The 13,491-nt window shown below is 35.4% G+C and overlaps 1 protein-coding gene across 2 annotated transcripts in view; it reads left to right on the top strand.

The window, feature by feature from the left end:
- The window catches only part of SLC27A6 (solute carrier family 27 member 6), a 37,235-nt gene extending 29,236 nt beyond the window's left edge, over nt 1-7,999 (top strand). For both annotated transcript variants that reach the window (XM_064402818.1, XM_064402817.1), the window contains exons 6-10: nt 59-149; nt 1,935-2,133; nt 2,682-2,779; nt 4,780-4,910; nt 6,892-7,999. In XM_064402818.1, the coding sequence (XP_064258888.1) occupies nt 59-149; nt 1,935-2,133; nt 2,682-2,779; nt 4,780-4,910; nt 6,892-7,068 (696 nt within the window). In that variant the 3' untranslated portion in view covers nt 7,069-7,999. The remainder of the gene's footprint in view (nt 1-58; nt 150-1,934; nt 2,134-2,681; nt 2,780-4,779; nt 4,911-6,891) is intronic.
- Nucleotides 8,000-13,491: the final 5,492 nt, after the last annotated feature.

Raw genomic sequence — 13,491 nt, 5'->3', positions numbered from 1 at the left:
TACTGCCACCAGATGTCACTGTGTAGATGAGTAACTGATGACTTCTTCCCTTTTTTAGCTTTTTTTCCCATTTGATTTAATCAAGTATGATTTCCAAAAAGATGAACCAATTAGAAATAAGCATGGTTGGTGTGAAAAAGTTAAGAAAGGTAAGTATGTATTTGAATAGGATATTACAGGCTATTGATTTTAATAAAAATACTTCATAGAGTTGTTTTAAGGAGGCTTGCTATTCTGTTACTGCAGTTTACCAAATGAACTATTACTCTTTGCTCTGAAAAAAAAGCAGTATGATTTTTGATCTCAGATAAAAGAGCATTAAACATACCAGTGCTGATACCAGAAGCACTCAGGAGATCCTTGGACGTATTCACAGAAAAGTAGTGTTCAAAAGTGATGTTATGGCATTATCTTTGAATTTATACATAGTGACATCTGTGTTTTTTAAAGGAGGTTAACATAAGGAAATGGTTGCCTAAGAGATCTACAGGAAGGACTGGTGGATTAGAGCAAATGCTTTTTGATGAGAGATTGTTTCCGACTAGGTGATGTGATTTAGCTTAATAATTAAAAAAAAACCAAAAAACCAAAAAAAACCCAAAAGACCCCAACCAAAACCCCAAAACAAAAAACCAAAACTGCTTTATTATAGCTATCCTAAAAACATTCACCAAAAATCATGATTACACAATTTTTCAAAGCGTTACCACGTACTGGAACATACATTGAATTGTAGGAAGATAACAACTGAAACTGGAGGAAGAAAAGCTCATATTAAAGGTCAGGCAGACAGCTTTAATAGGGAGCTGAAACAGATTTTTCAAAGGAGTTATGAGATTCTCTAACAGTTGGTAATCAAACATGGGCACTTTGAAGATGATATGTCACCAAAAGCTGAAATTTTATAGGCATTTATCTCTATGGATGCTAGACTGACCTGTAGAGGGAACACATACTTTAATTAGACACTTGGTCTAATTTTTTTCCAACTACACCATTCAATCTAATGAAAAGTATTATCTCTGTCTATAATCTTTGTCCTACCCCTGTCTTATTTCTTCAGAGCATTATGGCTGCAGTCATACTACCAGTGAACGAAGTACTCCTACTTTAAACACTCCCAGTTTATGGGAAAAAAAGGCACAGCTTTTTTTTAAGGAGGCAGTCTTAAATTAAAGACTATGCCTACTTTTGGAAGCATCTTGATATATTTTCATATTTATAATTCTTGTCTCTGCTATAAAGTAATGGAACTCTTAAGCTGTATTGTTCAGAACCTGCTCCCAAAAAGGTTACTTTATACAATTATTCCATACTCTGCAAACTAACACCCTCGTACTCTACAAGCATAAGAGGATAATCCTTTCCCCTACTCTCCCTACTTTATTAGGAAAAAAAATATTATTAAACTTTAGTATTTTACACCAAAAAGTAAACTGATGATGCTATATCACTTTAATGAATATCCTGAAGTCACAGAATCACAGATTATCTGAGTTGGAAGGGACAAACAAGGTTCCAGTCAAACTCTTTTAAGTGAATGGTCCCCACAGTATTAAACCCACAGGCTCAGTGTTATTAACATCATGCTCCAACCAACTGAGGTACTTTCAGTGTTCTCAGAACTTCTGAAAAGAGATTAAAGAGCAACATAGTGCCTGGGCTAAGCATCTACTTCTGATTAACACTAGTTTTTCATTAGGAAGCTGATAAAGCTGACAGTCATTACGGAAATTCAATATTAACTTCAATGGTGCACGTTCGGAGTATTATAAACTACTTGTGAGTTTATAATAGAGAAAACTGGTGAGTCACCAGGAAGAAATACAAGTGACTGTGAATTTGCGCGGACAATATTGTAAGTAATGTTAATCTCAGGTACAGAAATGTCCAGTAATATTTTGGGTTTATATTCTTTCAACGTCTCTGTATAGGTGAGGCTGGTCTTCTGATTTCCAAAGTCAACGCAAAGAACCCCTTCTTTGGTTATGCTGGCAATAAAAGACACACAGAAAAGAAATTACTCTGTGAGGTATTTAAGAAGGGAGATCTTTATTTTAATACTGGAGATCTAATGGTTCAAGACCATGACAATTTTCTTTATTTTTGGGACAGGATTGGAGACACCTTCAGGTACAGTTATTGGTTTTTTAAATATTTCTTCATTAAAGATATATAGAATGGAATAATGTGGTTGGATTTGTTTTCAGCTGGAACTGTTCAATTTATCATGATTCTGAAGTGGATGATGAACATTGAATTTTGTCACAAGTGTTCTGTGAGTAATATTCCTGTGGAACTGAATGATTCATTTTCAGAACGGTTCATAGGAATTCCAGCTCTTTGATCATGCTTTTCAATAAGCATATAACAAGTAATGGATTTGCTAGTCGGACACTGATGTGGAGAAAAATGTATCAAACAGCACAGATTGGTCACTTTTGATACATTTATGTACACGTAAAAAATTTGGAAACGTATTGATCTTCAGTGGCCCTTACAGTGCTATAACGCCCAGAAAGGGCAATGAGTTGCAACATTGTCTTCTGGTGATCAAATTCTAATATAACAAGTGTGAAAAAATGTGAGGTAGTGTCAGTCTGAAATGAATGGAGCTTCTACAAAAGATTTTTTAAAAGGACAGGTGTCATGGGATTAAATGTTTTTTTCACACATTTTAGATGGAAAGGGGAGAATGTTGCCACTACAGAAGTTTCTGATGTCATTGCAATGTTGGACTTCATACAAGAAGCAAATGTGTATGGTGTGTCTGTGCCAGGTAAAAAATTCTCCCAGGTTCATTAATAATCCTTATAACCCTTTCTATTTCATGTTTTAAACCTATGAATCATATTTGATTGAGTAATCTCTTTAATATCCAGCTAAAATATAGGTGCAGGTAATGAAAATACACCCAATTGTGAATGAGTCAGTGAATTATGCATTTTTTATCTGTATTCAATGAGGAGTATTTTTGAAAATCTACTGTGCATACATTTGTGATAGCTACATAATAGTTGGAATATAAAGATTTTGTAAATTCACATCTGCGTAAAATACAGACACATGTGCCAAAATAAAATGTAAACAAGGTAATTCTAAAGTAACTCTAAAGGAAAATATATGATGAGATTTTGCTGTCTTATTTCACTTCACCTCATAAAGTAAATGGAAACAGTTAAGTTATAAAACTAAGAAGAAAATTAAAAAGAATATAAAGAGAAAAGTAAAAGGAAGAAAACAGATAATTTCTTTTAATAGCTTTTTTTGTTATTTGTAATGAGATTGGATGGGCTTGATTGTCATTCATGCTAAATCTTTTTTAAAAAAATATATGTTTGGGGTCACTGGGATAAAAATAAATTTCTATATAGGAGACTGGTGCTCTGCTTTGCACCAAACTAAAACAGTGGCTAAAACAGTGTTGATAACTTAACAGTGCCTGGCTACCACTGACCAGAGCTTGCACAGTACACGGTTTTCTCCATGCATGAGAATGCTGGGGGCAGCAAGAACTAGGGAGCAGGTGTAGATGGTACAGTGGTCTGAAACTGACCAAAACAATATTCTGTATCATATGATAGCCATGCTTAGTTATTAAAGCTGGAGGAAAAGAAGTGGATGAGAGGTTTGTGGGTGTGGTGCTTGTCTGCCTAAGAAAACCACTGCATGCTTCAAGTGAGGCCCTGCTCTGCAGGAAGTAGCTGGACATCTGTCTGATGATGGGGAATATTGAATGATGTCCTGGTTTTGCTTTGCTCGTACATGTATCTTTTTGTTTACCTATGAAACTGTAATTACGTTAACACCTGAGCCTTGCTTCCCATGGCAGAAGGGATTGAGCACAAAGCTGGCTGGACATTTGGTTGCTGGCAAGGATAAACCCACCACAAAATGATAAAGGAGTTTAAAATGAGAAAAAGTTTCACTTTCTCTCATGTGAAGCATGAACACTCACTTGAACAGTATTTTAAAGCCATAGAACATAGATACATCATAGAAGACTGTCTGAAAATCAGATTCAAAAGTATGAGAGATGCTAATTTCCTGTACAACACTTATCTGTTTACCTACTCAGTTTATCTGACTGTCTTGATAATTGCACTGAAGGATAAAAAAAAAATCAAATTCCTTACAGATTTTATAGCATTAGCAAAAAATTAAAACAAACCAAAACAATGATAAGGTTGGCAGAACATCTCTGCTGTTACTACTAAACTAAAGTGTTTAGTTACTTGCTCAGTTGAAGTGTTCAGTTAATTTTGATAGCTGAAGTTCATTGCTTTTACCTTTTGCCCATTTTGTTCCTTACCAAAGACCCACAGCGCTCTTCTTTTCCAGACTAAACAGTCAGAACTTTTAATTGCTCTGTTAATTCAGATCCACAGTTTTGTGAAAAGATACTGGCAAGAGAAAGAGACTAAAACAGAAATGAAGATATAATTGGCTCCTCCAAGAAAGACACTCTTCACTCTTGTTTTTGAGAGAGGAATGTTGTTGATGTTTGTCCAATTTACCAATTATATCAAGTACAGGACTCCATTTAGTCTTACCCGCCACACTCATTTACAGCATGAGGTGCTTAATTGATCACTTGAGTGATGTCCAAGTACATGTAATACTGCATAAAATATGAATGAGATCTTGCAGCTTTACTGAAACTCAGAATGTGATCTGTGACTGTAGGTTTGTTAATGCACTATGTTATTTTTTTGTATGGTTTATCAATGTCAACTTTATTCATGTTACAAAATTGACATCTCACTTCCTTTTGTGCAGACCATGAAGGAAAAGCAGGAATGGCTTCTCTTATTTTAAAGCAGAATGCATCATTAGATTTGGAGCAAATGTATAAGCAAGTAGTGACCTACCTACCGAGTTATGCTTGTCCCCTTTTCTTAAGAGTCCAGGTAAGCTGCATTATTGCACTGTGTATACAAGCATCTACATAATTTAAACACAGAGATAGCTAAATTAATAACAAAGAGTGCTTGTTCATGTATCACTAGACTAGTTCTAGACCGGGTCCTATTTGCTGTCTTCATTAATGGAGTCCTGGAAAGGGGATTACACAAAAAGTCAATGAATTTGGAGATTATGTTTAAATGAGAGAAACTGTACAAATGAGCAAGGACAGAGATCATACAGAAGGATTTGTGGAAATCCTAAAATCCTAAAATCCATTTTATTCAGTGAAAACGCATGAGAAATAGAGCTAAAACAGGAACAGGAGACAGTGGGCTGTGCACAATAAAATGAATATTATTTTCTCTGTAACCATGACAAATATTGAAGTATTTGAAAATACACTAGGTAAATTGAAAAGGTGAATAAAAAAAGTACGTTATTGTTGCCATCACAGTAATCATCAAAGTCATTCTTATTTGTGCACTACTTTGCTCCAATAACTGTCCAGTTTGGGGAAACAGACCCTCCCACAGAGTGTAAAAATATAAATATAATAGAGTGAACTACATGTGAGAGTATCAAAAGCACACAATATTGATTATCATGATAAATGAAGTCTGATGAGCACTTTCATTTCTGTTAAGTGTTTTGCAAACATCATGATAAGACAAACAGAAAAATGTTTCTGAAGATGTTTGTGAAGGAGTCCCCTACATTCGAGGAGTAGATGAAAAAATAGTTATTGTTTAAAGAGAGAAGTTATGGAAGTTGGTATCTTAGACCACTCAGAGATTGAATACTGGTTCAGAATAAAAAGGGGAAACAAAAAATCTGTGAAAGACCTTGAAAGTGAAGTATGTTTGTATGTATGTATCTATCTCATAAGTCCAGGAAGATGTCTTGCAGCAGCATTCTGATGCGCATAAACAAGATTAGACTTGAGAATGTTGCAGTAGTCTGTTTATGAATTATGAGAACCTAGTCTAGATTTACTCCTGTACAGTTGTAACAAAAAACTTCACACTGGACAGAAGGAATCTGATTCTTGGGTATTGCATTGATATCAAGTATCTGGAATTTGAATATAAATTAAAATTTAAATGCCTCCATTACAGACACATTGCTGTTGGCACAGCTGTCATTAACCAGCAGAGGGTGGAACTTCAAGGGAAAAAAATTAAAAATGTATTAAGCTTGATCTGACATATAATTATACTTTAGAAGATGTCAGAACATTTCCTAGACCAACCAGAGCAGGTAGATAAAATCTGTAGGTATCCCTGGAGTAAATAAAAGAGCTCTTTAACTTTTTTTTTAAACATAATACTTATTTTTTTATTCAGAGATTGCTTGCATATAAAAATAAGTATAGAGACAGAAGATGAATGGAGAGAGGTCATAAAGTTGGGCTGAGCAGAAGCAGTTAGAACAGAAAAGACAGTCTTATTACAGATGCCTCACACTACTTTTCCAAGGGGTACCATAGCACTGGAGCAGCCTGAAAACAAAATGTAAAGTCAAGATCCATCTTCCTTTGGACCTGAATATGAGTATGGCTGATTTAGTACATGATTCTTTCAACCCCTTTTGTAGGGTGACAACAGTCATAGTTAGAGTAAATTTCCTGAGTTTTATCATTAAGGAGTTCTTGGTAATAACATGTTTTACTCTCAGAAGCTTCATGGTGTGTAGTTTCCTTTTATGATGTGCCAGTGAAGAAGATCGATTGTCTTGGGCATGCTGGGATGACATACACCACATGTGACACTAAGGAGACACTGCCCAGGGATGCAGATAGAAACGGGCTCTAGTTTTTGTCAGCCACATGTCTGGTGTGGGTCTGCAGCAGCACACAAGCTCCACTTTTTCAGCACAATGAGAATAAACTGACTTACATCAAGTAAGACTTTGAAAAACAAATATGAATGTGAGACAAAGAAAAGTAGCTTGTTTTTGAATAATGTCTCTTTCTCTCTACTGCAGGAAAAAATGGAAATGACAGGAACATTCAAACAACAAAAATTTCAACTTGTGGATGAAGGTTTTAATCCATCTATAATTACTGATCCCCTTTATTTCTTAGACAATTCTAAGAAAGCATATGTCTTGTTAACCAAAGAATTACATGAGATGATCTTATGTGGGAAAATGAAGCTTTAATTAATTGACCATATAAAAGGCTATTAAGGGGGACAGTCTATACAAGCTATTGTATGAGAAAATAATGCAATTAATTACCTATTTATACATAGTTATCCGGAATAATGTTTTTTATATTTGATATTTACATTCAGATGTCTTTACTTACTTGATCATTATTTTTTACTAATCACTTTTTACCTCTTGAGACAAATTTCTAAGCAAATAACCTGTAAAATATAACTGAAATCTATTTTATATTAACTTTGGAATATAAATGCTGAATCTGATACTTTTTCTTAGTACTAAATAAACATAAATGATATATGGTATGACACGTGGTGGAAAAAGAATCGGCACATAAGATACCGTGCCACATGTTGTGTCTAAAGACAGAATATATGCCAGTAACATATTTTTTTTTCTGTAGTTTATGTACTTCTGAATATGTATTGTAGGAAGTAAAAGCTTAACACTGGTTGGAGGAAAAAGTATTTTCTGCAGAGGACTTCTCTGATGGAATATAAGATAAAAGAAACCGAAGCAGAGGAAAGTCCTCCATACAAACCCAAATACTAACATCATTGATGAATTTTTTGTCTGTCATAATCTGTGCTCTTTCATTTGTTAAACTGGCTGTTCAGAGTGTCAGATTCTGAAGACAAAGCAAACTTTTGTGAAATGTGTAGTAGCAGATCAACAATAGGCAGAGAAAATCTGCACGCTTAATGGGGAAAATCATTTATATAGCATAACAAGAATTATTGCAGCACTTTATGTCATGCATATTGAGTACCAAATAACTTCCATATTCTTTGTAATGACTGCTAGAGATCATTATTTCATGAGTATAGAATATAGGTGAATTTTTAAAACACTAGATTTTTATGTTCTAATATTTTCTTTTTTTAAGTTTTAAAATAAAGTGTAAGATTATTTAAACCAAATACCATTCTGTCTCAGTTTGAGTCTGCTTGCACAAAGTCTGTTTTCCAGCCTCTTTTGATACTTTATTTGCACAGTGCTTTCTTCTAATGCAGCATGATGCCCACTTTGATCAGCCAGAAGCAGTATCAGAGAATACTCAAAGGGTGACTCTCTCCAACACAGGGCATCAGAAGTCTCTTTTCCATCCTAACAGTGGTATGAAACTAGGTTCTCATGAAAGAGTAGGATGTAACACGCTTTAAAAATAAATTTCTTGTGTCTTTCTACCTTTTTCATCTAACAAGACATTAGAACCTTGTCAGTTTTTGAACTTTGATTATTACTCTAACTGATTTTCTTTAAGAACCCAATCCAAGGATGCAGTGAAAAATATGTAAGAATCATAACTTACTTACATTTTTGAACACTATATTCCTTATGGGGCTGCCAGTATAAATAACGAAGTTTACAATTTTACAATTTACAAACCAGTGAGAGCTAACAGATACTTAGACCAACATCATGCCTTATGGTAGATGTTAATGTGAAGGACATATTGGGGAATGAAGAGAACTTCCATAAAGATGGAAGGGGGTTACTATGATGTACCATTTCCTGAGTAGTCCCATTTTTTCTGTTTCTTTAAGCAGTGCCCAAATGGTTGTCTGTAGCTGAAAGCTAGGGCAGGGGATGTTTGCCACTTACTGAGACAGATAGAAGTGCCATTACCTAGTCAAGAACTGCAAATTTAAGAATGAGGTATTTATTATAAAATTAAACCAAACTTTGCATGTTAGGCTGAAATTTTGAGCAAAAGATTGGTTGTTGAAATCAAGACTACTTTAACTCTTACACAAACATATGTTGAATATTCAGGACCCCTTTTATTACAACAGTAAAAATTACATCCTTTCTATGGGAAATAATTATTTTCTGATTTTTTTTTTTTAAATATGGCACCCTGACATCCACAGTATCATGTTTAATATCGTAGAAGAATACTAAAGAATTTAGTGAGATCAGTTGCTTAGCTTTGGTAACATATTTAGCACTTCTGAAATTTATTTAGCTGTATAATGTATGATCCTAGGCATGACTAATGAAAAGGTTCAACCATGTAAATGTAAAAAATGCAAGAAATGAGAGGGGGAAAAAAGAAATGAAAAAAGAAGAGAACACTTTTCTATTAAAAAAAAAGGAGAAACAAAAAACAAAGGCTTGTTCCTGAGTGTTAGCATTTGGTCACTTCTTTTGTAGCGTATCTAAGATGAAGCAGATTGTTTCTGTGAACAGTGGCTGGGTCAGAGAAAGCACCAGAGGAAGAACAATGCCTGTGTGCCACTTTTCATGCTCTGTCCGCTACAGGATCAGCCAGCTGGTGTTTCCAAACTCTTGGGTACACTTTCAGCAGCAGTGGGACTCCTCTAGCACAGCTGCCTTATGGCTGAATAATGATGCTGCTTACGTCAGACACCACAAAGGGTCTTCCTTTCAGAATGAGAAGATATTGTGACTGACCTGTTAATTTCCTACCTTTACACAAATCGACATTTGGACTGGCTGAGGTATGAGTGTTGGTGCAAGATGATGTCTCAGTATTAATCTGGGAAAATAAATTTCATGTAGTAAGTGGAAAGCAGCAGATGAGGCATGGCTGGGGTATGGAGGGAGAGTTTTCCTAGTAACCTCATATATTAAAAACGGAAGGGAAAGAAAGGTTAAAATAAATGAAGGTAATTATTTTTGAGATTTAATGTATATATTTTTCCCTTTGCATTTAAAGGAAGGTTGATAATGCAAGAAATGCTTATTAATTAAAAACAAAACAAAACCAGAGGTTATAGTTACAATTTAGAAAAGGAAAAATTCTGGGGAAGAGTAAACACATATCCACTCTCTTGTCTTGGTGAATCTGATACAGTTAGTACAGTTATAATCTGTATTAATTTAGATAAATCTTTCTCAGGATCCCCACAAAACAGTAAAAAACCACAAGGAGGTCATGGCCTGAATTTTATTCTCCTCACCCAGGGCAGATAAATAGAGCTTTTAAAGAGAATTCATAACAATCACCATAAAGAATGTATTTCAATTGACATACAAATTTTCTGCAGATGACATACAGGAAGCACCTTCTACTGTTGGTACTTTTTTTTTTTAAGGAAAAAAAGAGGTAAAGGCAGGAGGAGCACTCTCCCCTGCATTTTTAAAATCTAAAAATAGTGGATGGCTGTGAGAGAAAAGACAAAAAAGTCACTCCTCTTATAAAAATATAAAGTTCATTTTCAGTAGCCTGTCCTCAGCTAACAAAGCAAGTAGTAATTTGATGTCCATTACCATAGCAGAAATAATAACATGTACCAGTATACATGAGACTTATTTAGTCAACTCATTTCAAGCAAGTAACATCTGTTTAATATCTGTTCTGGCAAAAATTAGATGCAAAGGTTCAGCAGACAGCCAAAGAAAAGTTGCATGTGAATACCAGCAATTTCAGAAATAATTTTAGCGTGATGTGTATTGTTACCAGTACTGTCAATAGCTGATGGCATAACTGCTGAAGCCCACTGGAACCCAGGCTGGCTGTGAACACTCCGGTAGCCACCACAGGAGTGGGGAAGAGCTGGGGACTGGGGTTTGCCCACAGCTGAACCTGAAGAACTGCCAGCTCTACAGTGCATGCTGTTACAGCCGCAGCAGGGACCAGATGAAAGAGGAGCCTCCTCGCCTTATGGCTTCACCTGGAAAAAACTTGGCCCGTGGAACCCCAAGCCAAAAGACCCTTGAGCACGCCTGTGCAAGGGTTAAATACAGTTACAAACCAGGGGGTGGATACAGAAAATCATCAACACTGCAGGACCAGTCAGGATAAGAGGAGGCAAGGGGAAAGGTCGCATGGGCCAATGGGACACAGTGGATCAGGGGACTTCCAAATGGGTGTTGCAATCGGGGATTGGCCCAGGGATGAGTGGCAGGGAACATTCAGGAAAGAGGGGTAGGGTTGCCTGGATAGGCAGGGAAGGGACTAGAACAAAGGGAGGGGAATAACCTGAGGGACAGCTGTAAGGGAGGGTACAACTTAGGGAAAAACAACTTGGGGAAAAACAACTTGGGGGGACAACAGAACGAGCCATTTAACAATAACTTAATGAAATAAACACAAACTGTGTTTAATGTGTTTAATGAAATAAACACAAATGTGTCAATTAATTTGGCCATAAAGGTCACATCAGAAGATTATCTGATTGTGTCCTGATACTCAGGAATTAGTACCTTACACATTATACCCTTTGACAAAGAGATTATATTATTTGTGCTGTGATAATTTTAAATAAACTGGGTCATTAGCAGAGTGAAATGCTATTCTTATGCCACTAAAAAATCCACAAGTCTGAGAATCTTTTACCGAAGTAAACTTCATTGAGTTTCTCCAAAGACTGCAATAAGCACAGCCCAAATCAAATGGTGAGGAGTTGCTTTTGCAATACAACAAAGCAGTCCTTGTTGCTGCCTTCCAGTAAGCGGTACACTGACCTATTACCATTTGGATCTGTTCTGGCACCATGAATTTTGCATACTTCCTGTTATTCCATAGTCCTACATGACTAGTGGGAGGTTTTGCATTACATCAGCTGGACCACACACACATATTTATAAAGAAAAAAGGGACTTACACTGGCAGAAAACCACTTGTTATTGTGTCTCTTTTTCTTCATGCAACTGATACTGCTACGCTGACAGAAATAATGTTTCTTACAAGTATGTATAGACAGTGTTGTCCATATAGGACAGTCCCAGTCTGGTAAGATGCTTTTTGTGGTTGTTCTGGGTTTAGCACTCAACTAAGTATCTCCATTCATTTAAAAACCAACAAATCAACCAACCAACCAAATAAAACCCCAAACCCCCAAATCCACATTATAGCAAATAAAGTAAAGAGTATTTAATTATTTGAAATATATCTTGCAAGAAGGGAGTCAATGCCTTAATAGGAATTCTAATATGAAAAGAGTCTGCTTAGTCAGTGAAAACTGCTAAGTGCAGATAAACAGAAATGTCAGTCTCTTATGGTGCTTATGCTATGGAAGGGCACATATTTGGTTTTAAAATACTTTGTAAACTTGTGGATTTATACTGTGCATGTGAAATGTTACTCAGGGGGATATAAAACAACATTGTACTTGTTATGTTCTCAGTGTCTTTGAAAGCATAGAAATTAAACATTTCTTCTTGGCTTTACCAAGGAGCAACTTTTGAAAATCTGAAAATTACTTAAATTTTTCTCCAAACACAGGATATAATCACAATAATTTTGAAATCTAGCTAATTATGAGATACTTAGACACTTGCCTAGCTGTCCAATAATTTCCAAACTTTTTTTTCACAGTAATTTCTACTAGACATCTTACAGTATTTTTCTAAATACATGTGTCTTCTACTAAATGTTAATAATTTTCTCTACTGGGTTGGCTGCACTTCAATACTAATACACTTCATCAATAGTACTCCTTTTATTTACCTTTTTTTACCAGACATGCTTTTTCACCACTTTTGCAGTTTAGGCAGAAATACCTCTGCTATACTAGTCTTGGGTCATAAGAAACTGTGAAGACAGGTTAATTTGTGCCAGACTGTATAGTCCTTATCCTCATGTATAAGGATTCAATTTTTTGGTATAGAAAAGCATGAAGATGGATCTCTGGGGAGGCATGCCTGAGCATTAGCTCACTCTGACAGCTTCTTGTCCTGAAGGTAGGTGGGAATAGAATGCTGCCTCAGATCTTGCTCTAGTTACATTTCAATGATAAGATTTCTCAGTAACTAAGAAAATTCATAGACAGAAAAATGGACATGAACATCAAAATTGACTTCCAATATTTAACTTCTGTTATCCAGGAAGACTACCATCTATCAGCTTTAGTGGGTGTATAAAGAGCCAATGATGTCATTCATTCAAATGTCAAAATTAAAAGGCATTTATTTATTTGTCAGCTTCTAAAACCAGCATGTAGTTTGCCTTTCACTTCACTAACACCACAATAAAATTCAATACTTCTAGAGTACAATTCTGTTGTGGAATTAAATGAATACCATGTGTGTGGCTGAAAAAGACATTTCTTAAATATCTCGATCAGTTGCATTTCATGGTGCAAACTTTGGAAAATTTTTATTCAGTTTTTAAAAATAAAGATTTTAAAGAAATCCCAAATTGACAGTAAGCACTGTATATCCCAAATAAGATACTACAATTTAGGGATTTGGAGTAGATTAGTGAGATACAGGGAGAAAAGATTAGGTTTCAAACACCTTACAATCCTCTGGTAAAGACATGTAATTTTTCCTGGCTGTGTAAATTTTCATAACAAAGTGAGATAAAGTCCTCAGATTTATTTATTTTTAATCAAGAAACAAAACACTAGCTATGAAAATGTGGACTGCACTCCAGATTTGTGAGTAGATCCTTATTTCTGTAATAATCTAAATGAAAATCTTGCATGTAAAGAGACTAAGAGAGTG

The sequence above is a fragment of the Passer domesticus genome, chromosome Z (genome assembly GCF_036417665.1).
Source record: "Passer domesticus isolate bPasDom1 chromosome Z, bPasDom1.hap1, whole genome shotgun sequence".
Lineage (NCBI taxonomy): Eukaryota > Metazoa > Chordata > Aves > Passeriformes > Passeridae > Passer > Passer domesticus.
Note: the sequence above shows the minus strand (reverse complement) of the source record. Positions and strands in the feature narration are given on the sequence as shown.